Source organism: Rana temporaria, chromosome 12, assembly GCF_905171775.1.
Source record: "Rana temporaria chromosome 12, aRanTem1.1, whole genome shotgun sequence".
Lineage (NCBI taxonomy): Eukaryota > Metazoa > Chordata > Amphibia > Anura > Ranidae > Rana > Rana temporaria.
In genome coordinates this window covers 10,909,190-10,933,536 of record NC_053500.1, presented here as the reverse complement: position 1 = coordinate 10,933,536, position 24,347 = coordinate 10,909,190, and the positions used below count along the sequence as shown (strand labels likewise).

At 45.5% G+C, this 24,347-nt stretch overlaps 1 protein-coding gene across 1 annotated transcript in view; it reads right to left on the bottom strand.

Moving 5' to 3' along the window:
* RIPOR3 (RIPOR family member 3) overlaps positions 1–24,347 on the bottom strand; it is a 148,433-nt gene that overhangs the window by 30,782 nt on the left and 93,304 nt on the right. Inside the window, exons 9-13 of the mRNA XM_040331312.1 lie at positions 23,191–23,234; positions 21,647–21,772; positions 19,731–19,876; positions 2,465–2,594; positions 83–676 (exon numbers count right to left, since the gene is read on the bottom strand). Coding sequence (XP_040187246.1) covers positions 83–676; positions 2,465–2,594; positions 19,731–19,876; positions 21,647–21,772; positions 23,191–23,234 — 1,040 coding nt within the window. The remainder of the gene's footprint in view (positions 1–82; positions 677–2,464; positions 2,595–19,730; positions 19,877–21,646; positions 21,773–23,190; positions 23,235–24,347) is intronic.

The following is a 24,347-nucleotide window of genomic DNA, read 5'->3' as shown; positions in this document are numbered from 1 at the left end:
CCTGAATCAACATTTTTTATGTCACCCTTCATTTATTTAAGGCACATTTTACAGACTATAGGCACCCCTGAGTTCCCCTTACCCTGACTCTCTCACTGAAGCTCAGAACAGACTGCTCCATGTCCTTCAACTTTTCCCTTGTGACATCTTCTGATCTGATCAAATCTAGGACGTCCTCCATCTGACTTGCTAACGAATCCCTTTTGTCACTTTCTGCACCTCCAGACGTCTGTTCTTCATCCCCTGGATTCTCTTCTAGAACGATAATGTTGGTTAGGCTCTCCCCTATGGACTCCTCCGTTGTGGTGTCTTTGTCATACTCCAGCTTTGTGGCTTTTACGGTCTGGTGTGTGTAGTGGTTGGGTGTCTCTTTTAGAATGTCCAGAGTCTCGTGGCTCTGTGGTTGGTCGCCTCTGTCGAGGTGGGACTCGTTTCTCAGTTCTGGGGTGGAAGAATAAGGCAGGGTGTCCCCGCAGGAGGATGGTGGACTGGGATGTGTGGCGGCCTCATCCTCGTTCTCCTCCAGGTTCCGTAGGCTCTCCACGCTGTTCATTTCTGTGGTGGTCTCCACACTTCTGCGGCTCATGTGTAGGCCACTGCTGGCCAGATAGCTCAGTATGTATGGGGTCTGGATATCCTTATCCAGGGACGGGTATGTGCTGTCCAGGTCACTTTGCTGGAGGAAAGACAAAAACCCAATGAGCATGACATCTAAGAAACGTGTAAAAATAATATTTAACCACCTAAGGACTGAGCCTGTTTTTCAGACTCGGTGTTTACAAGTTAAAAACAATTTTTTTTTTGCTAGAAAATTACTTAGAACCCCCAAACATTCTAAAGAAAAATTCTAACACCCTAGAAAATAAAATGGCGGTCATTTCGCAGCGGTCTTACAAGCGGACTTTTTTGGGGGAAAAAAAATAAGACAACAGTAAAGTTAGCCCAATTTTTTTTTATATATTGTGAAAGATAATGTTACGTCAAGGAAAATTATACCACACGTGTCACGTTTCAGAATTGCGCCCGCTCGTGGAATGGGGTCAAACTTTCTACAGGTTGCATGTTTTGAGTTACAGAGGAGGTCTAGGGCTAGAATTATTGTTCTCGCTCTAACGATCGCGGCGATACCTCACATGTGTGGTTTGAACACAGTTTTCATATGCGGGCACTGCTCACGTATACGTTCGTTTCTGCACGTGAGCTTGGCATGACGGGGAGCTTTAAACATTTTTTTTTTCTTATTTATTTCACATTATTTTAAAACAGTTTATATATATATATATATATATAAAATTTGGGTCACTTTTATTTCTATTACAAGGAATGTAAAAAAAAACGGTAATAGAAAAAAGCATAACAGGTCCTCTTAAATATGAGATCTGGGGTCAAAAAGACCTCACATCTCATATTTGGACTTAAAGCGGAGTTCCACCCTGAAATTTTTTTTTCCACCAAAAATATATAAAAAAAAAAAATTTTTTTTTACTTACCCTAAATAGCTGTTGCTATGCGGAAGTGACGAATCTGCCTCTTCATCTTCCGCGATAGATTCTCTTCCTCTGTTTCTTCTCGCGAATGGGGCGCGCTGCATTCTGGGAACTGTGTGTATCCCAGAAAGCAGCCGGCCCATTCACAAAGTGCCGCGCTGATCGCGCATGCGCAGTAGGAAACGGGCAGTGAAGCCTTACTGTGGATGGCGGCGCTTGGAGCTGCCAGAATCGAGGATCAGCCTTGGCGGGGGCCGACATCGCTGGCGACTAGGACGGGTAAGTGTCCTTATTAAATATCAGCAGCTACAGTGTTAGTAGCTGCTGACTTTTAATTATTTTTTTTTTGAACGAACCTCCGCTTTAAATGCAATAGGAATAAAAAAAAAATTCAGAAAAAATACAAAAAAAAAAAATTGCCCTTTAAGAGCTATGGGCGGTGACGTTTTAATGTTGCTTCCGCCCTGGGGGGCCATCTTGCCCTCACTTGTATACATACCCAGGAAGGGTGATCTTATCGTAAACTGGACCGCCCGCTGAAAAAATGGATAGCTCAGTTGTGTCAGCAGCTGCTGCCATTACCGAGATATCCATCTTTAAAGTGCCAACGTATATATACAGTGGGCGGTCGTTAAGTGGTTTAGTTACGGTGTCTTCCCTTTAACATGTACTAACGTTTAGGACCATACCCGGAACGTGCCGGGAATGTAACTGTCATATTGGTTGTGTTGTCAACAAAACTGTCAAACCATCCAATGGCTGATGTCATAACTGATAACATGTGCAGCACCATGGGCAGCTGAAGATCAAAAGGCCAAGATGGCAGCTTCCTTGGCTGAAAACAATAAGAAGGTTTAGCTCCACTTTAATAGATAGTGTTCAAAAAATGACAGAGCTCAACAGCCATTGAATAATTTTGGCACACAAGTGCGTGGCATTCCACCGCCTCCATGAGTGTAACCGCTGAGAATACTCACAAGGTAGAACTTGTCGCGGAAGCTGGGCGTGTTGGGCGGAGTCCAGTGGTACACGGACACTCTCCGGGCGCTTGATGATAACTTGTTGCTTATTCCTGGTGTGGATAGGACTTTGTTGCTGTCAAACGGGCTGAGGATAAACCAAAATACGAATGAAGTACAATGGAGAATTGTTTTTTCATAAACTTTTTCTTTAGATTGTAAGCTCTTGTGGTCAGGCTTCTTTCATAGTTTAGGTTATGTTAGGCTCCATGTACACGGGACATTTTGCAACTGCTCCTAAATGATTAATCTTGACAGATAGTAACCCCAGTTTTACATGCCGCATTTTGCCGCGTTTGCATTTAAAAAAATAAATAAAATAATATATATTTTTTTTATATAAATGGCCAAAAACGAAAAACACCTGCCAAAAGGAAGAAACCGGGGAGTGAAACCCACACCAGACCACACTGAGCTCCCCCTTGTGGCGGAGGACTAACAGATAATAACTAAATGCAGTAAAACCTTGGTTTGAGAGTAACTTGGTTTGAAAGCGTTTTGCAAGACAAGCAAAATGTTTTAATAAATGTTGCCTTGATATACAAGCGATGTCTTGATATAAGAGTAGCGTCATGTCCCAACTGAGTATAAAAGAGAAGAGAGGAGAATCTAAGTGTAGCAATAGGGTTACATTTAATGAAGGTACAACATTTAACAACTTATTGCTACACTTAGGCCGCGTACACACGGTCGGACAAAACCGATGAGAATGGACCGAGGTTCAGTTTCATCGGTCCAAACTGACCGTGTGTATAGCCCATCGGTCTGTTGTCCTTCGGTCCAAAATTTTAAAACATGCTTCAAAACCAAACCGATAGACCGCTGACCGATCGGTCCAAACCAATGGTTAGTACAGAAAGCATCCGTTCAAAACCCGCACATGCTCAGAATCAAGTCGACGCATGCTTGGAAGCATTGAACTTAGTTTTATTCAGCACGTCGTGTGTTTGACGTCACCGCGTTCTGACCCGATCGGTTTTTGGAACGATGGTGTGTACGCACTTCAGACCATCAGGCCACTTCAGCGGTGAACCGATGGAAATGGCCCGTCGGACCATTCTCATCAGTTTGGAATGACCGTGTGTACGGGGCCTTAGAGGCGCCTCTCTTCTCTTTTATACCCTGTAAAAAAAATGCTTTGATATACAAGTGCTTTGGATTACAAGCATGTTTCTGGAACGAATTATGCTCGCAAACCAAGGTTTTACTGTATACAAAACCAAAAAGAAAATAAAAATACAACAGGCACTATTGTAAGTCAAGGTCAAACAGTACGAACCAGCAGCCGTGGCTGTGCCCTAGTTTGCCAAGCAGTAGGTCCGGGCCTGGGTTGTGACACCACCATTGGGTCTTGTAATATCTGTGGCAGTTGGGGCAGAGCTGATAGTTCTAGTTAAGTTATCTCTGCAGATCTGAAGACAAAGCAGGCATGTGATTGAACCCCGACAGTAATCAAGCAAACCCAAAAGTTTTGATGGAACTGCCCTGCAAAACTATAGTCAATACCAGGGTTTCTCAACCAGGGTTCCTCCAGAGGTTGCCAAAAGTTCCATGAGCACTGAGCCATTTCTGCCTCTCAGATAAGTTCTCATTGACACCATTGATCTTTTTATCTATCTGTAAGGGGGGAATACTTCCCAATGACCACAAGTGTAAGGAGCATTCTTCCCACTCACCATCACAGATATAGTATTTATATCTCTGAGGTCGGAAAGTTATTTCAAGGGCTCCTCCTTGTTGAAAAGGTTGAGAAAGGCTGCGCTATACTGAGCTGAATAGAAAAGCAGTGATTTTTGCTAAGGCTGGAGAGCTGGCCCCAGCCATGGAGGACAGTCGATCATGAAGACCAGCAGCTGGGAGTTCTCACTGGTAAGTGTGGTCAGGGGATGCCAGGAACACAAGCTGCCTTTTCTCACTGCAAGTTGGAAACCATAAACTGACTTTCATGTAATCCACTAAACACCACGAATGAGAACAGTCGTCAGGAGACGCGGCTCCCTTCCTGCTCCGCTTTGAATCACGCTTCAAGCCAAACACATCAGACGGAGCGCGAGTCGTGAATCGGGAGAGCGGGATGTGCAAAGTACAAATATTTGTATGCAATGCAGATCAAAGTCAAGCGACACACTCTCCGCTGACCGATATATAAACCATAAAAGACGAAGGTCACTCCTTCCTCTATTCAGGCTGAAACGTGTCGGGGACATCAGACAGGTGGCTGGATACAAAGATCTGATTGGTTTCTGCCTTGCAGGAGTGACTGCAAATGGATTGACATTGACAGACAGACAGAGAAAGACAGGCTGTATGGGTCTGGGCTGTTAGTACCTACTGGGGGTCGTACTCTATAACTGATCCAGATCAATAATTCCAGCCAGTGGTGCAAACTGGGAGTGGTAGTCTATAAAGGACTGGGTGTTGTACTCTATAACTGATCCAGATCAATAATTCCAGACGGTGTTGCAAACTGGGAGTTGGAGTCAATAAAGGATTGGGAGTTGTAGTCAAAGGATTGGGAGTCGTAGTATTTAAAGGATTGGGCGTTGTATTCTATAACTGATCCAGATCAATAATCCCAGCCAGTGTTGCAAGCTGGGAGTTGTAGTCAAAGGATTGGGAGTCGTACTCTATAACTGAGCCAGATCAATAATTCCAGCCAGTGGTGCATACTGGGAGTTGTAGTCTATAAAGGACTGGGTGTTGTACTCTATAACTGATCCAGATCAATAATCCCAGCTTGTGGTGCATGCTGGGAGTCGTAGTATTTAAAGGATTGGGCGTTGTATTCTATAACTGATCCAGATCAATAATCCCAGCCAGTGTTGCAAGCTGGGAGTTGTAGTCTATAAAGGACTGGGTGTTGTACTCTATAACTGAGCCAGATCAATAATCCCAGCTTGTGGTGCATGCTGGGAGTCGTAGTATTTAAAGGATTGGGCGTTGTATTCTATAACTGATCCAGATCAATAATCCCAGCCAGTGTTGCAAGCTGGGAGTTGTAGTCTATAAAGGACTGGGCGTTGTATTCTATAACTGAGCCAGATCAATAATCCCAGCTTGTGGTGCATGCTGGGAGTTGGAGTATTTAAAGGATTGGGAGTTGTATTTTATAACTGATCCAGATCAATAATCCCAGCCAGTGTTGCAAGCTGGGAGTTGTAGTCAAAGGATTGGGAGTCGTACTCTATAACTGAGCCAGATCAATAATTCCAGCCAGTGGTGCATACTGGGAGTTGAAGTCTATAAAGGACTGGGTGTTGTACTCTATAACTGATCCAGATCAATAATCCCAGCCGGTGTTGCAAACTGGGAGTTGTAGTCAATAAAGAATTGGGAGTTGTACTCTATAACTGATCCAGATAAAAAAAAAACACAGCCAATGGTGCATGCTGGGAGTTGTAGTCCTTAAAGGATTGGAAGTTGTACCCTAAACTGATGCAGATCAATAATCCCAGCCAGTGTTGCAAGCTGGGAGTTGTAGTCAAAGGATTGGGAGTTGTATTCTATAACTGATCCAGATCAATAATACCAGCCTGTATTGCAAGCTGGGAGTTGTAGTCTATAAAGGATTGGGAGTTGTATTCTATAAATTATCCAGATCAATAATCCCAGCAAGTGGTGCATGCTGGGAGTTGTAGTCCTTGTACATATACGTCGGTACTTTAAAGATGGATATCTCGGTAACTGCAGCAGGTGCTGCACAGCCAAGAAATGTACAGACACCAGGAATTACAGGATTGTGACGGTGACCCAAAATGATGACCGATTAAAGGTGGCGCTGCCCCCCCGGAGAGAAAAGCAGATGAAGGTATCGTTAGGGGGAGTACTGTTATCTCTGTGAGAGGTGTTACATAGACAAATTACTGAGCATGCTGCTCTCAGCATTAAAACATAAATCTGATGACAGGTCCTCTTTAATATAGGGATGGATATCGATAGGGCAGCTGTAGAAATACCAGTTCAGGATATAAGACACGGGCCGGTAATGAGGAAACATCTCGCCGTACATCTACAGCGCGCACATTGCCGATGACCAGGAACCAGGAAGTATCAGAGCCCCTTCTGGTCACAGCGCTGATATTTTTGGCCGCGATGTATATTTAGTTAATGTAATCCAGCACGCTCTCTCAGCGGCAGGGGGGCAAAACGTAGCTTGCCATGTTGGCGTCTGCGGGAAGCGCACATCAAAAGGTCGGAGGGAAGGTGGCCGCTGCCCATCCTCCACTTTGCTAGAATGGCAAAAAGCCCCCCCTATGAATATGTAACAATGGACACTCGAAACCGCACTGCGGTCGGAACGCGGTACCAGCTGTAATCTTGCACATGCCATCGCTTAATAACCTGGATTACCTCCAGGGATGCATCTGAGGAGAATCAGAAGACTTGAGCAATGGCATGATTGAGCACAGATGAAAAGTTTAACCCATCACATGACCTACTGAGAAGATACGGCCGTCTGGGTCCCCATTGGAGAGATTCCACTCACGTCTTGTACCAGTGACCACATAGGAAGAATATGAACATGAAATATGAACAAAGCATATCCCTCTATGATGTGCACTTTTCTCAATCCACTAAATGTAATTTCGGTCTGCTGCCTCCTTTCTCTGCTATCAGCATGAATCACTTCTGAGGAGTTTTTCTGACACCAAGAGAAAAATGGTGACAGGGGAGGGCACAGCCTGTCATTGGCAGCCTCAACTCTGAGGCCCAGATTCACGTAGATCGGCGTATCTTTGTGCGGGCGTAACGTATCCTATTTACGTTACGCCTCCGCAACTTAGACAGGCAAGTGCAGTATTCTCAAAGCACTTGCTCCGTAAGTTGCGGCGGCATAGCGTAAATAGGCCAGCGTAAGCCCGCCTAATTCAAATGTGGAACAGGGGGGCGTGTTTTATGTAAATCTACTGTGACCCGTGATTGACGTTTTTCACGAACGGCGCATGCGCTGTCCGTGGAATATCCCAGTGTGCATTGCTCCAAAGTACGCCGCAAGGACGTATTGGTTTCGACGTGAACGTAAATGACGTCCAGCCCCATTCACGGACGACTTACGCAAACGACGTAACTTTTTCAAATTTCGACGCGGGAACGACGGCCATACTTAACATTGGTACGCCGCACTTACGCCACCATATAGCAGGGGTAACTATACGCCGGGAAAAGCCTAACGTAAACGGTGTAACTTTACTGCGTCGGCCGGGCGTACGTTCGGGAATTCGCGTATCTATCTAATTTGCATACTCGACACGGAATTCGACGGAAGCGTCACCTATCGGCCAGCGTAAATATGCATTTACGATGCGACGGTGTAACACAGTTACGCCAGTCGGATCTACGGGAAATCTATGCGTAAGTGATTCTAAGAATCAGGCGCATAGATACGACCGCGCAACTTAGAGATACGACGGCGTATCTGGAGATACGCCGTCGTATCTCGTTTAAGAATCTTGCCCTAAGTTTCCGTCAAGGAATCGGGGAACACAGGCTTTTTCAATAAAATAGAAACTGATCAGAAAAGCCATCGGCTGGATTAACCATTTGAATGTATTAGCTAACTGTAGTCCTGGTCTGCATTTGATGCTCTACCGACTAATTCTTGATTCATTCTGCTGGTTGACGACCAAGAATCTTAAGCTGTAATCTCCAATGGCCAACGTCCACACAATGGCCTGGCATTCGTCCGATCCCCTGGAACATCCCATATTTCATTTAGACATTTTACTTTCTGCAGAATAACTATGAGCACCAGTGACAGCGATGTGAGATGGGAGCAGATATCTGATCTGTAGTCCAAACCTCAGGAGAGGAATAGACTTTCAACGGAGTGTGGCCAGACAACGCACTGCTTTCTAAACACACAACTTCAGAACACAGACCCACCGACCACAACCTGATACTTATCCCACAATAAGACAATTATACACACAAAAGAGAAGAGGAACAAAGTCCCACAAATGCTGAGGATAAAGATATATATTATCCAAGATTTGAAGAACATATTCCGCAGTAGACATGTGCAAATTCGTTTCGGAATTTCGTTTTCGAGTTTCGAAACTCATTTTTATTTATTTATTTTCGCTAAAAAATGCATTTGTCTGAAAATCCGAATGGATTAAATGTTGAATCTGTCAATTGAAAGCTTATGGTGTCTGTCGATTGTTCTAAGAAGAATTAACGAAGCAGCTAAACTCTACAACGCCGCAATCGTACATTTCAGGTCAAATGCTTCGCCCACAAGCTATAGAAGAATTCTAATGTATGACTAGCAAGAGACTTTTGAAGGATGGGGGGTACTCCTGTGCCAGCTTCACTAATAACTCTTGGGTCTAGGTTCATCCTATGTCCCTTTTGGGAATAGGATGACTGAGAAATGATAATTCATGTATTACAGGATATCTTGACATATTACAGGTGGTTTATTCTGACCCCAACAGGTCAATAAGAGTATCTCATTCAATGTGTAACACAGACTGTTGAGATGTTAATTAAGTCCACCTGGCTGTGGTGATGTGGCTTGCTGTGATTGCATTCTGTTGTCCATTGTGCTAATTAGGTCTGCTCCTAAGATATTTCATTGTGTATGCTAATGACACTGTTTTGTGTGAAAATACTATTGATAATAGATGTGGAATGTGACTTGTCAGCTGTAGTAATTAACTCCTCTAGATTCCGTGCCAGAATGTCTGTCTGGGATGTGGATTGAGGGGGAACTCGTTAAGCACCCATCGTGTGATGTTTTGGGTGGAGAGTTTCATTGTCCCTGTGATTACTTTAGCATGCTTGTGAATGAATGAATGAATGAATGACTTGTATAGCGCTACTCATGCGAACTGCTACTCATGCGAACTGAATCGCCTCTGGGCGCTTTTTCCAGCCAGTCTGCTTGGCTGGTGCGGTCATTTTACCCCGTAGGATCTGGACGCTTGGGACACACAGTCATACACACAGATATACATATATATACTGGGCCAATTTGAACAAGATCCAATTTACCTACCAGCATGTCTTTGGAGTGTGGGAGGAAACCGGAGTACCCGGAGGAAACCCACGCAGGCACAGGGAGAACATGCAAACTCCAGGCAGATGGTGTCGTGGTCGGGATTCGAACCAGCAACCCTTTTGCTGCTAGGTGAAAGTGCTTCTCACTGCACCACTGTGCTGCCCTCGTAACTGTATATAACAAGGCTGAGTTACCATTAAAGCATTCATTCGTTTTTGAACCAGAGACAGAGCTGTGTGTGTCTCGTCCTTCTAGGGAATTCTAAGGGATCGTGTCTGTTGGATTGTTGGAGTGTCGGATAAGCCGTCTTGGGTTGGTGGAATGGAATATCGTAACGGCGTTAACCCCTGACCGTTACAATTATATTTATTAATTATTATTACTAGTCAACCAACATTATAATTCTTCTATAGCCTATGGGCGGAGCCTTTGACCAAAAATGTCCCCCTTGCGGCTATCGTTTGTTTTTAGCTGCATCGTTGAATCTTCATGCCTCTATGTCGAATCTTTTCTCTATTTGTCGAATAATCTTGGACTAATAGAGTTAAGTTAGGCACATTCGACCACAGGTTCGATAGACACAGATCGCTATTGTCATCGTCATGTTGAATCTTCTATCTGTATCGAACTGTTGTCGCAACAAAATGAAAATAAAGCATTTTTTATGTCGGATCTTTCGGATTTTGCGAGTTCGCTATCGTTTGTTAAAACGAACGCGAAAATCCCAGAAATTCTAACGAAAACGAATGCACATGTCTATTCCGCAGTGCTGTACAGAGAACACTGAGCCAGTCACATCAGTCTCTGTATCAGAGGAACTTACAATCTAATGTCCCCCCACAGTCACACACTATTATACATTTATATAGCTCTGACATATACTGCAGTGCTGTACAGAGATCACTAAGCCAGTCACATCAGCCTCTGTACCAGAAGAGCTTACACTCTAATGTCCCCCCACAGTCACACACGGTAATTATTATTATACATTTGTATATCTTCGACATATACCGCAGTGCAGTACATAGAGCACAAATCCAGTCACATCATAGGACAGGCATGGGGGGGGGGGGGGGTAATGGGGTATTTTTACCACTCATTATAAATCTCCCCTTAATCGTAAAATTAAATCTGTAAATCGTCACATTTCTTCATAAAATAAAAGGAATGTGAGGAATGTGAGGATGTGAAGTCAAGTGGCGTAATGTCGGTTTAGTTTGTACGTTGGGACATCTCAGGGCCTTCTGGCTGAATCTTCTGATTTTGGGTTTACCATTAGGAGTCCAGCACAGCTGCAATCGAATTGGCCCCTCCGTGAGCAGAGGAGTCTGGGTGATGGATCACTGAGATTTAATCATGGAACAGAGTGTGCCTGCTGGAGCGATCCTCACATTGTGGATAAACCTAAGTCACATTAAATAACAGAGGATGGTGCGGGGGGGGGGGGGGGGGGGGCCGGAGACGTAGCCTATTTAGGTTGAAGAATATATCATGTAAACCAGGGCTGTACAAATACCAGGAGCCAGAACACCATGTGACCATAACAGAAGAGGAGCATCCTAAATAAGATTCTGAGATCTTCAGAGGGATGCCTTGCCGAAGGAATCAGTTGGTTTAAGCAAGCAAAGATCATCGCATAGGAATAGCAAATGGAGGGTATAGGAAACATACCAGAAAAGATCTCTGAACAATAAAAAAGGATTTTTGTCAAAATTGTCGGATCTATTTTTCAGACAATTGTAGGCCAGAGCAACTCATTGTGGACATGCCATTGTCCCAGAACACTGACAACACACTGGCACTAAGGGGTACAAAACAATGACACACTGACACTTGGGGTCTCATGACAATTCTACACTGACACACAGGGGGTCACAAAACAAGGAGGGGTGACAGAACAATGATATACCGACACCTGGGGGTCCTGAATGACACACTGACACTTGGGGTCCCCAAAACAATGACACTTGGGGGTGCAGAACAATGACACACTGACACTTGGGGGTCCCAGAACAATGATATACTGACACTCGGGGTCCAAAAACAACGACACACTGACACTTGGGGGTCCCAGAACAATGATATACTGACACTTGGGGGCCCAAAACAATGACACACTGACACTTGGGGTTCCCAGAACAATGATATACTGACACTCGGGGTCCAAAAACAACGACACACTGACTCTTGGGGGTCCAGAACTATGACACACTGACTCTTGGGGGTGCAGAACATTAACACACTGACTCTTGGGGATCCAGAACAATGACACACTTGGGGGTCCAGAACAATGACACACTGACACTTGGGGGCCCAAAACAATGACACACTGAAACATGGAGGGACACAAAACAAGGACACTTGGGGTGACACACAGACCCTTGGGGGGTCCAGAACAAGGACACTCAGGGGTCCAATGACATTGACACGCTGATACTCGGGGAGGGGGGGGGTCACACGACAAGAACATGCGGACACTTGGGGGGGGGTCACAGAACAAAGATATACTGACACTTGGGGGCCCAGGACAAGACCTGTTGACACTTGGGAGTCCAGATCATTGACATTTGGGGATTCAAGAACAATGACACTCGGGGGTCCCAGATCGCTGACACTTGGGGGTCCAGTAAAATAACAAACTGACACTTGGGGTCCCAGAACAATGAAACACTGACTCTTGAAGTGCCCAAAAAAATGACACACTGAGACATGGGGGTCTCATACCCGCCATGTCTACAGTCAGCATATAAACAGTTGCAAACAAAGTAAGGTCTGAATATGGCAGACACAACACTACACATGCCTGACATCTACATGTAAACTGATTTCATATGGAATTCTCACTAACACACAAGACTTGGAACTCTTAATTAACACCTTACCTCGGACACAGAAAACACAAATAAACAAGAAAACTTGGCATGCCAGAATGATGACATCCAGATTACTCAGTGAGAGGCTGAAAATAAATAACCCCGTCCTATCCCTGACATGCTGCCACTTGCAAACCTGGGGGCCCCAACAATGTCCGTTCTCATCCGAACACTTGGCAGATCTCAGATGTGTATGAAAACACTTTATGATCAGTTTTAAATGATTTTCCTTTTATTCCAAAAGGAAGCAGCCATGTTACAGAAATCTTAGATCATCGTTTAAGGCAGGGGTCTCCAAACTTTGTAGACAAAGGGCCAGTTTACTGTTCTTCAAACTATAGGGGGGCCGGACTGTGGCCAGTGGAAATAGAAAATATCATGGTGTCATTGGACGTAATCAGTGTCCCCTCTTTGCTATTAGGGGGAGAAATAGTACCCCATAGTTAGTGTCAGTATGAGGAATAGTGCCCCATCATTGGTGTCAGTGGGAGGAATAGTGTCCCATCATTGGTGTCAGTGGGAGGAATAGTGCCCCATCACTGGTGTCAGTGGGAGGAATAGTGCCCCATCATTGGTGTCAGTGGGAGGAATGGTGCTCCATCATTGGTGTCAGTGGGAGGAATGGTGCCCTATCATTGGTGTCAGTGAAAGGAATAGTGCCCCATCACTGGTGTCAGTGGGAGGAATAGTGCCCAATCACTGGTGTCAGTGGGAGGAATAGTGCCTCATCATTGGTGACAGTGGGAGGAAAAGTGCCTAATCTTTGGTGTCAGTCAGAGGATAGTGCCCAATCATTGGTGTCAGTCGGAGGATAGTGCCCAATCATTGGTGTCAGTCGGAGGATAGTGCCCAATCATTGGTGTCAGTCGGAGGATAGTGCCCAATCATTGGTGTCAGTCGGAGGATAGTGCCCAATCATTGGTGTCAGTCGGAGGATAGTGCCCAATCATTGGTGTCAGTCGGAGGATAGTGCCCAATCATTGGTGTCAGTCGGAGGATAGTGCCCAATCATTGGTGTCAGTCGGAGGATAGTGCCCAATCACTGGTGTCAGTCGGAGGATAGTGCCCAATCATTGGTGTCAGTTGGAGGATAGTGCCCAATCATTGGTGTCAGTTGCAGGATAGTCCCCCGATGTCGGGCGAGATAAAACAAAATATAGTCATGAAACCGCTAAATTTTATTGTACTATACAATAAAAAAACAGCAGTATTTTTTATTAAATTAGCATTACAATTTTTGTATAACACAATAAAATTTTGCGATTTTATGAATATATTGTGACATATCAATTTCGGCACCTTAAAAATCCCTGTTTTCTGTGCACACATATTTTTGGGGTGTGGTGCCTTGATCCTCTGATTTCCAGTTGATTGTATAGTTGTTTTTGCACTAAGCAAAAGATATTTAGCCATAGAAATCGTGTGCTGCCGCCGCCATCTTCGGTAAGGGAATCAGGAAGTAAAGCTGCGCTATCCCACTAGTCCCTGCTGTCTTCTGGGACCTGTGTCTCCCAGAAGAAAGCGCGGGGGGGGGCGAAGGAAGTGGTGTAGATACCCGCGGGTGGCTCGGGTATCTATACCCGGAAGTGGAAGCAAATACCTGTATTACACAGGTATCTGCTCCCCCCTCCCCCTGAAAGGTGCCAAATGTGACAACAGAGGGGGGGAGGGTTCTGAAGAGTAATTTTTTTGGGTGGAACTCCGCTTTAAGAATAAAAAGCTATTACTATATAATTCAACCCCGGTAGGTCTTGGCTATTCTGCTACATTGTATAAAAAGATAGTCAACGACATAATGGCAACAACCCCGTCATAATAGCTCTGGAGGGTGGGCGGGGCTGGGAACACAGGGGCAGCGACTTTCATCCCAGAGTCACCAAGAGAAGCTCTTGGCCGATGTGCCTAGGCACCATTCACTCCGAACTGACATGGAAGATCGAGATTACAGGTCGTGACATCTTTAAAACTCCATTTCTTGGATCTTGCTCTCCTACTCTCACACCATAAGCAGTTGAATTCCCGCACTTTATAAACCTTTCAGCCAGAGCGGACGCTTCCTGTCACACTGGAGGGTTAAAGGCAGCGTGTTGAATCTGCAAATGCCGTTTCCTGAGCCAGCGGGACATCTCGCATTATTTGTGTTGGAGGAGATGTCGGAGGCACTCCATGTACAGAATGTATAATTTATCGGCACAATGCTAAGCGTGCTCCACAGGGAGGGCCTGAAATAAGCGTCGCCCCGCGGGGAGGCGGAGGGACTTTTTTTTATTATTTTTTTGTGCGATCCGTGCCGGGAACAAATTTTACAATTCTTCCAACAACATCAGTGCCGGGAAACGATCCTGGCGCTTAACGGTAAAACAAGGCGCAGCCGCCAACCCGATGTTCTCCTGTTTGTATTGAGCGCAATGACGTCAGGCCATCAATCATTGTCTAATCGCAGAAGATGGCGGAAAGGGAAAATAAATATTATCTTTTTATTGGCTCCCGAGATAAATATTTCTCTTATTTTTTATGAATGCATTTGAAGATATTTGGTGTCCGGTCCGAGGAAACGTCAGAAGTCAGCATTTGGGACACACATAGGCCATCTGCCTGACGTTCCTTTACCTAAGCACTGCTTGTGAAGTCCAGATCACCCCAATGCATACAATTACCCAGCCTGATGTTCAGACGTTGTGTTCCTAAGACGGGATTACCATTCAGGTCATGGTGAGCGGCCATAACTAGCCCAAAAACCCTTCATTAAAACACAGAGGGGTACAGTATTTACTATCCAAAACAATTATTACCCAGCCATTGGTTTATAGACCAGGTAAATCCTGACTATAGAACCATTTATCCAACTGTCCATCCACAGCCTCTGGCGTATCGACCAGATAAAGTCTAAATATAGAACCAGCTATCCAACTGTCCATCCACAGCCTTTAGTTTTTAGACCAGATACGCCCTAAATATAGAACCATTTATCCAACTCTCCATCCAGAACCTCTCGTTTATAGACCAGATAAATCCTAAATAAAGAACCATTTATCCAACTGTCCATCCAGAGCCTCTCGTTTATAGACCAGATAAATCCTAAATAAAGAACCATTTATCTAACTGTCCATCTAGAGCAGTGGTTCTCAACCTGGGGGTCGGGACCCCCTTGGGGGTCAAATGATGATTTGCCAGGGGTCACCAAACCCTGGGCTGTTCTTGAAGCTCGCACTGCTCTCCCAGCCTTTTTGCGGCCGCCCAGCAGGGCTATCCCTAGAGCCCGTGGCCGCCCACTTAGCCTCTCTGCAGCCACCCATTCAGTTCATGGCATGGCTGGGGGGCAGAGACTAGAGGTCAGCTGACTGGTGAGGATTGGGAAGTGGGAGGGGCTGGAGGAGACCCTATCTCCTGATTTTGGCATGGGTGTCACTGCTAGACACCACAAAGTCAGAAACACAGTGAGTAACAATAGCTGATCAGATCTGCAGGTGACCTTGATCAAGTGCACCTAAGTTGGCTGATAAGAACTCCGCCAAAGGAACTGCCACTCATCCCCCACCAAGGAGTAAAAGAAGGAATAAAAATACCGAATACATGGAAGGGAGAGGAAAAGAGGGGGAGGAACAAAGAAAAAGGGAAAGAAAGAATAAGCGAAAGAACAAAAAAAAAAACAGCTAAAGAGAGAGATGAGGAAAAAAAAAAAGAAATTAGGATAGAGAGAGATAAAAGGGAAAAAAAGGAGAACAAAGAAAGTGGTACATCCTAAAATGTACCATAAGGAGTTTTTAATGATGTACGAGTGGAAGGGAATCAGGGAGCGCTAAATATCCGTGGGATAGGGGCACAAATTACTTGTCTTGCCTTGGTGACAACCCACACTACGAAACTAAAATAACTTTACTGTTAGGGGTCCCCACAACTTAGGAAATGTTATCAAGGGGTCACGGCACTAGGAGGGTTGAGGACCACTGATCTAGAGCCTCTCATTTATAGACCAGATAAATCCTAAATATAGAACCATTTATCCAACTGTCCATCCAGAGCCTCTGGTTTATAGACCAGATACATCCCAAGATACATCCATACAATTTTCCACCAAGAAGTGTTGGTTAATATCCCAGATACATCCTAAATACAGAGCAATTTATCTATCCATCCATCAAAAGCCACTGGCTTATAGAGCACATACAGCCTAAATAAAGAACCATTTTTCCAACTGTCCCTAAAGGGGTGACCAGTAGTACAGTAGCCTCCATATATTTCTCATGGCAGGCTGACATTCCAGCCCATAGACTTACTACGAGTGGACTAATGGAAAGCTTACCAGCATGACTGTTATGAAGCACTATGGTGGTTCATATTGTCTAAGTCAGGGATCTCTAAACTATCGTCCTCCAGCTGTTGCAGAAATACACGTCCCATGAGGAATTGTAAAACTCTGACATTCACAGACATGACTAGGCATGATGGGAATTGTAGTTCCTGAACAACTGGAGGGCCATAGTTTGGAGACCCCTGGTCTAAGTTACAACTTTTGGGTCCAGCACCCCCTCTGCAGCACCATGGACAGACTCTCGTGTGTCCCAGACCAAGCAACGTCAGGTGATGACAACCTCAAGCATTGGATGGACTATGCCAGAGAACAGGTTTATCGATGACGTATTCAGGTAGAGTGGTTTATTTTTCTAATCAGCGGAGTTTCAGCCACATAAGAATGGTTCCCGTGTCCATCAATGCAATGTTATGGAGGAGAGGGAAATCTAGAAGCCGTGACGGTGGACTCGTCCTGTGTGTCTCTGGCAGCTGTTATCCCCCATAATTCCTGCACATCTGGAATCCTGACTTCATGTGTTGTATTGTATGTAGATTACCTATTCCATGGCTTCTAAGTCAGCCACCAGATGCTTCCTCTTCTCTGGCTGAAGCCTCTTTAATTACTCATCGTAGTTCTGTTTAATGCTCTCTGTCAGCTGTAACTCTGTGACCCTACAAGTCTGTTACCTCTCAATACACATACATGACGGGATGTTCTTATAGTCAGGCAGGTAAGCAACTTCATGACTGGATGTATACATCTGTATATTATTAAATATGACAAGGGCTTCCTAGAGACCCGGAGGAATAAAACAAATGTCACTGGATCTAATCTAATCTGACCTTAAATTTCTATACATACAGAATTGGGTCTAGAGTATACAGAGCCAATAGACCAACCTTAAAGTACAGTGCCTTGCAAAAGTATTCACCCCCCCCTTGGCTTTTTACCTATTTTCTTACATTACAGCCTTTAGCTCAATGTTTTTATAATCTGAATGAATTATATGTGATGGATCAGAACACAATAGTCTAAATTGGTGAAGTAAAATTACAAAAATATATACATAAAACTATTTTTCAGAAATAAAAAAAATGATAATTGGCATGTGCGTATGTATTCACCCCCTTTGTTATGAAGCCCATAAAAAGCTCCGGTGCCACCAATTTCCTTCAGAAGTCACATAATTGGTAACATGATGTCCACCTGTGTGTAATCTAAGTGTCACATAATCTGTCATTCAGGGCTGATCCTAAGCTTTGCACCCAGGCGCTTGCAGACGTAGGGGCGCCGAAGTGCCAGGCTTTGTACAGACGAGCGAACATGTCCGAAGAAAACGGTCAAACCAAAATCCCCGCGGACAGACAGTGCGGTGACGTGACGGTGACGTTGACGCCGCCACATCCGCAAACCTGGAAGTTCAATGCTTCCACGCATGCGTCGAATCACTTCGACGCCATGCGCGGGTTCTCGGGCCAGCGGACATGTCCGATGAGTCGTACTGACCATCGGACATGTCCGACGGACAGGCTTCCAGCGGACAAGTTTCTTAGCATGCTAAGAAACTTTTGTCCGCTGAAAACCTGTCTACTAGGCCGGAAAATTGTCCGGTCGGCCCTACACACGACCGAACATGTCCGCGGAAACTGGCCCGCGGACCAGTTTCAGCGGACATGTTCGGTCGTGTGTACGAGGCCCCAGAGTTCTCCCCTCCCTCCATCTCTCCTTGTTTGTGTCCGCCCAGAACTAGTGTTCTGAGCATAGGTGTGTGTCTGTCCAGAACTGATGTGTGAGCATAGGGCAGCCCGTTCAGCCTGGCAGTGCTCGGGGAGGGGCAGCTCTTCATCCTGACACAAGGGTTCTAGTTTTCAGTGGCTGCTAAGTGCTGATGTTCAGGAATGAATTCCTCACACTGGGAGTCTTGGATCCTGCACTGTCTCCACCAACCCCAGTTGGAATGCCTCCCCCTCCCATCTCTATCTCGGGCTGCACAGAGAGAGAACCGAGGTGAGTCACAGTGTTCAGTGTGCTGTGTGCTGGAGGATGGCATCTGCAGCATCCCTTTACACATGCTCTGGGCTGCCCCTGCTCTAGATGTTTTATGGCATGATAGATTGCATAGGGAATAAAAAAAAAAAAAAAACAGAGAAATTGCTGTACTAACACAAGCAATGTTTGGGGTTGTGCAGCGATCCCCCCTGCTTTGCTACTATGTTCTAAAAAGCAGACCGCCCCTCTGCCAGAACACACTGATCAGCGCTCACAGCCATTGGCTACCAACTCTGATCAGATGCCAGTCGGATGGTGGTTTTCCAGCACGCCGGTTCAGCACAACTGACTTCTGTCGGACAGGCAGCTGTACACACGCGCTGAAAGTCATCTCGTTTCTGCTGAACCGGCTGATTTTGACAGATTATCGGCCCGTGTGTACCCAGCTTGCATTATCAGTTCAAGTAAAAAGTAAAAGTAAAAATGCCTGAAAGAAAACAAATGCAGCCACCACAACTAAGGCCTGGAAAGCTTCAATGTAATTCATTTTTGTTTTTGGGCGGAATATCCTACCTACCATGGAGCCAATACTATCATATTCATTAATTAATTTATACACAGTATTAATATTCTACATATTTGTTTTAGCTCTGACAGATTTATGCATTGCTTAACAAAGAACCCCGAGTCAGTGACATCAGCCTCTGCACCAGAAGAGCTTACACTCTAATGTCCACCCCCACAGTCACACACTATTATTATTATACATCTATAAAGCTCTGACATATACCAGAGTGCTGTACAGAGAACACTGAGCCAGTCACATCAGTCTCTGTACCAAAGGAGCTTACACTTTAATGTCCCCTTCCCCACAGTTACACACTATCATTCTTATACATTTATATACCTCTGACATATACTGCAGTGCTGTACAGAGAACACTGAGCCAGTCACATCAGTCTCTGCACCAGAAGAGCAGACTCTGGGGCCCTCTAGGGCCCGTTAGTGTGGGCACCAATAAAGATGCTTTAGTCTTTTTGGCTGGTGGGAGCAATTGTTACTTACTTCCAGATGACTTCAAGCTGTAGTTTGATGGTACCAAGTTCTGTTATGTCTACTATGATGATTCTGGGCCGAGTGGTAAAGAAGTCCGCACTGTCACACGTAACAATGCCAACTGAGATGGTGGATAATCCCCGCAGCTCCACGACCTACCAAAGAGAAAACATCTTAATTCACCAGCAGAACAGAATAAGATATTGTGATGATGCGTTTAATGGACACTTATTTGTGTGTAGCATCATCTATAAAATCTCTCCTGTAAATTCCAGGCATTGTCAGTAAAACATCACTCGTATGTCAGAGGTTCCCCCGCAGATTTATCGGTGTAGTGGGGGGGACGCTGCTATTTATACGCCGCATGCCACTGCGCACAACACTATGTCTATGGCTGGATGCAGAGATTTAATGCAAGGTATGCATACCTTTTTACCCTAAAGACCTTTAACACTGAGAGATGTCTTGGAGGGCAGCCAAATCCCATAACAAGACCCCTTCTGGAGCTCCATATGTTCCTTTACATCTGGAAGGGCTGGATTAACTCTCACGCTGCTGGAATGTAACTCTGCCCTATAAACCTGGAGCCAGCACTTTAATGTGATAGTAAAAAGACATAAATAGAGATGGAAGTTTTATCATCTTTTTTTGAAGAATTAGGCCCAGATTCACAGAGAGCAAGGCGCACATTACGCCGCCGTAGAGCAAACACCGTACGCCACGCCAATGCAGCGCGGAGAGGAGAGGCAAGCATTGAATTCAGCAAGTCAGTGCTCCCAACGCTGCGCCAGCGTGGGTTTTGAAGGCACACGCCGGCGTAGGTTGAAGTGGGCGTGAACCCATGCAAATGAGGTGTGACCCCATGCAAATGATGGGCCGAGCGCCAGACAGGTACATATCACGAACTGCGCATGCGCCGTGACGTGGACGCATGCACAGCATCCCCCTGCGCCTGCTCACAACCACGCCGGCACAACTGCTTAGCTACGCAGGTTCACTGCGTACGCCGTGAACATAATGAACGCCCAGCCAGACACACGTCCAACGCACAATACGCCGGCTTGTGTTCCCTGGTGCAGACCTGTGCATGTCTGTTGCCGGGTTGCACCTCATTTATGGGGAATAACTTTATGCCGGACGTACAACTTACGCGCATCTCACGTAGCATGCGCCGGGCACACGCACGTTTGTGAATCGGCGTATTTTCCTCATTTGCATGTTTGAATGGCTAATCAATGGGAGCAGCACCATGCGCCCAGCCCATATGTGTGTGCAGGCTTTGTCGGCGGGGTGTAGCCTGTTTTTAGGCGCATGTTGGTTTGTGGGTCTGCCGCACACATACGCCGGCGCACATTTGCACTTACGTCGGCATCGGTACTTGTAAAAAAATGGTATCGGTGCATACCTACAGCAACGCCCAACAGACATTGACATATAACAGAAGGTTTTTTTTCTGCCAATTAAAATAAATACTTGATGTCTCCAGCACTTCCTACCGTCCACTATTTACCACTTATCAACCTTGCAGTGATTTTTTGAGACGTGCTCAGAATGGACCTTATCTTGCAAATTATTTATTTTAAGAGTGCCAAACACCACTTGATTTGTTTGTTTTTGATTCAAACTGCAATCAGAATTATGAGAGATCATTTAACACTCTAAAAATATAAAAAAAATATATACAAATGATATTATTATAATTTTTAAAGCACAAAAAGAAGTCCATCCTGCTTCTTGGTTGGAAGTGATTGGAAAATGGCCATAGCTGAGATCCATAGGGAGAGATTGAGGAGAGAGGGACATATGATGTGTAATAAACTGTCAGTGTACAAATGAATCCGAGAAATCAGAGCCAACGTGACTGCACAGTCAGCTTTAACAGGAAGTGACATGCTGAGCTTTGTAGTGCAGCACGCACATCTTACCTTGATTTCAAAGTTCTCACAGAGATTGGGTATAAATATCCTCTCCTCTTCATCCCACATTTGGCTGTCGTCTGTTTCGATTTTGCCTTTTAACCTCCACCTCTGGCGGCCGAGTCGTATTAACACCTACGAGACAAAGATAGCGGAGTTATACGAGGGAAGCGGAACGGATACCACACATATAAGCCTGAGTAATGTAATGTGAGTGAAGCTGGAGTCCACAATGTTATGTGATCAGCTGTCACTGGTATGGGGTCAGCTGTCACTGGTATAAGGGTCAGAGTTCACTGGGATGGGGGGGTCAACTGTCACTGGGATGGGGTCAGCTGTCACCGGTATGGGGGGTCAGCTGTCACTGGGATGGGGGGGTCAGCGGTCACTGGTAGCTGTGACTTGTATGGGGGTCAGCTGTCACTGGTAAGGGGGTCAGCTGTCACTGGTACGGGGGTCAGCTGTCACTGGTACGGGGGTCAGCTGACACTGGTACGGGAGTCAGCTGACACTGGTACGGGGGTCAGCTGACACTGGTACGGGGTCAGTTGACTCTGGTACGTTGTCAGCTGACACTGGTACGGGGTTTAGCCAACACTGGTACGGGGGTCAGCCAACACTGGTACGGGGGTCAGCCAACACTGGTACGGGGGTCAGCCAACACTGGTACGGGGGTCAGCCAACACTGGTACGGGGGTCAGCTGACACTTGTACGGGGATCAGCCGGCACTGGTATGGGGAATCAGCCAGCACTGGTATGGGGGGTCAGCCGACACTGGTATGGGGGTCAGCTGACACTGGTATGGGGATCAGCTGTGACTGGTATGGGGGTCAGGTGTCACTGGATCATAAGATCATTTCCTGCTATTGGTCGCAGAGATGCTTATAATTGGTCGTACTGAGTGCAGAGAACAAACAGGGAAGCTTTATATTGATTGTAAACCTCAGAACATGAAATATGGAAAAAGTATATCCCTCTATAGTGTGTACTTGTCTCATTCCAGAGCACTAAGTGCAATTTCTGTCCGCTGCAATAAACTTATTGTCCTAGAAAAAAGTTTAGAATCACTAACTGTAGTAAAGTAGTCAGGTGACTTATTGGTTTGGATCTAAAGTTATCCCGAGAAAACGAGCTTGGCCTGTCTTCCATTGGAATCCTTCACCACTTCACTTCTCAGTTCCCGAATCTCAGAGTTTACCGGAGCCGTGTGCCAGACTTGGCGAGCTTCATGTCCGCCGTAGCTGGTAGTAAAACCCTCCTTTAGTAGTTCAGGGAATTGACGGACAGCGTTCATACTCCCCGAGCTACACGTCACTCCCTAATAACATTTATCAAGTCAGAAGACATACAGTAACTCCTCTCTGAATATATGACTATTCATCTGCAGCCAGGATTCTCCACGATCTCTTGGGCTTGGCATACCGCTTGCCCGGTTCATGGGTTCCAGTAAACACTGCAGAGGATTCTGGGAAAATGATGTCAGTATTCCATGGTTTATGAACCAGGGCACGGTGTATGGTCCCTGGATGGGAAAGAAATATGGTTACTGTACCTCGTAGTGATCTCCGGGGCAAAGCCGGGCGTAACCCACCAGACCTACACAAGAGAAAGACAGTTAAACACTCTGAAGATTTTTATGATCAGTCTCCGGTTCATTTCAACACATTTCCAAATATACAGCCGCCTTTTTTTTTAAAGCTTAAATCATTGGAAAGGTCATTAATCACTCGCAAAACTACTAGACGATTGTCAGTTATTTAATACTGGTAGTAAATCAGGATGCAAAAATACGTTTGTGTTTTTATCTCCATTGAGCCTTTCTATTATGATATAGGGAAACGATCATTTGCAAGCAATAATTAGTCACATGTAAAACACTGTCTGCCCATTAGAAATACAACATTAGATAGTTATAAAGTGTAAAACTTGCTCTCAAGACCAGGAGAGGCGGAGTCTATCTTAAAAGATAAACCATTAAAGTATAATTAAATAAAATTGACTGTATCTAAAATTTATCTAAATCCACTTTTAGTTCTAAAGCAGTGTTCTCCAAACTGCTGCCCTTTGCTTGCTTTTATCCGGCCCTTGGGCACTATTTCCTCCCAATGACACCAACAATGAGGCCCACTGACACCAGTGACGGGGCACTACTCCTCCCGCTGGCACCAGTGACGGGGGGCTACTTCTCCCGCTGGCACCAGTGACGGGAGGCTACTTCTCCCGCTGGCACCAGTGACGGGGGGCTACTTCTCCCGCTGGCACCAGTGACGGGTGCTACTCCTCCCGCTGGCCCCAGTGGCGGGGCGCTACTCCTCCCGCTGGCCCCAGTGGCGGGGCGCTACTCCTCCCGCTGGCACAAGTGACGGGGAGCTACCATCTAGAAGGGCAGGGCTTCCTCTTTTCAAATGCTAATTAAGTTGTATACCTGGTTTGTAAAGGTTAGGAAAACAGTAAGTGATGTTGGCCGGAAACAAGGGGAAGGCATAAAAGAAGATAACACAGCCATGTGCTGAACACAGGGCGGGGAGTCTGGAAGAAGCAAAGATTCCATAACAAGAAGAAGAACTAAGAAGGAAGGATGCTCCATAACACCAAGGGAGGTGTGTGCCAGAGGGGACTTAACAAGACCAAAGAACGGTCTTCACCTGGGGATGACAATAAAGCTGCACTATAACCGAAGCCAAGTAACTTTTTAGTGTATGCCTATCG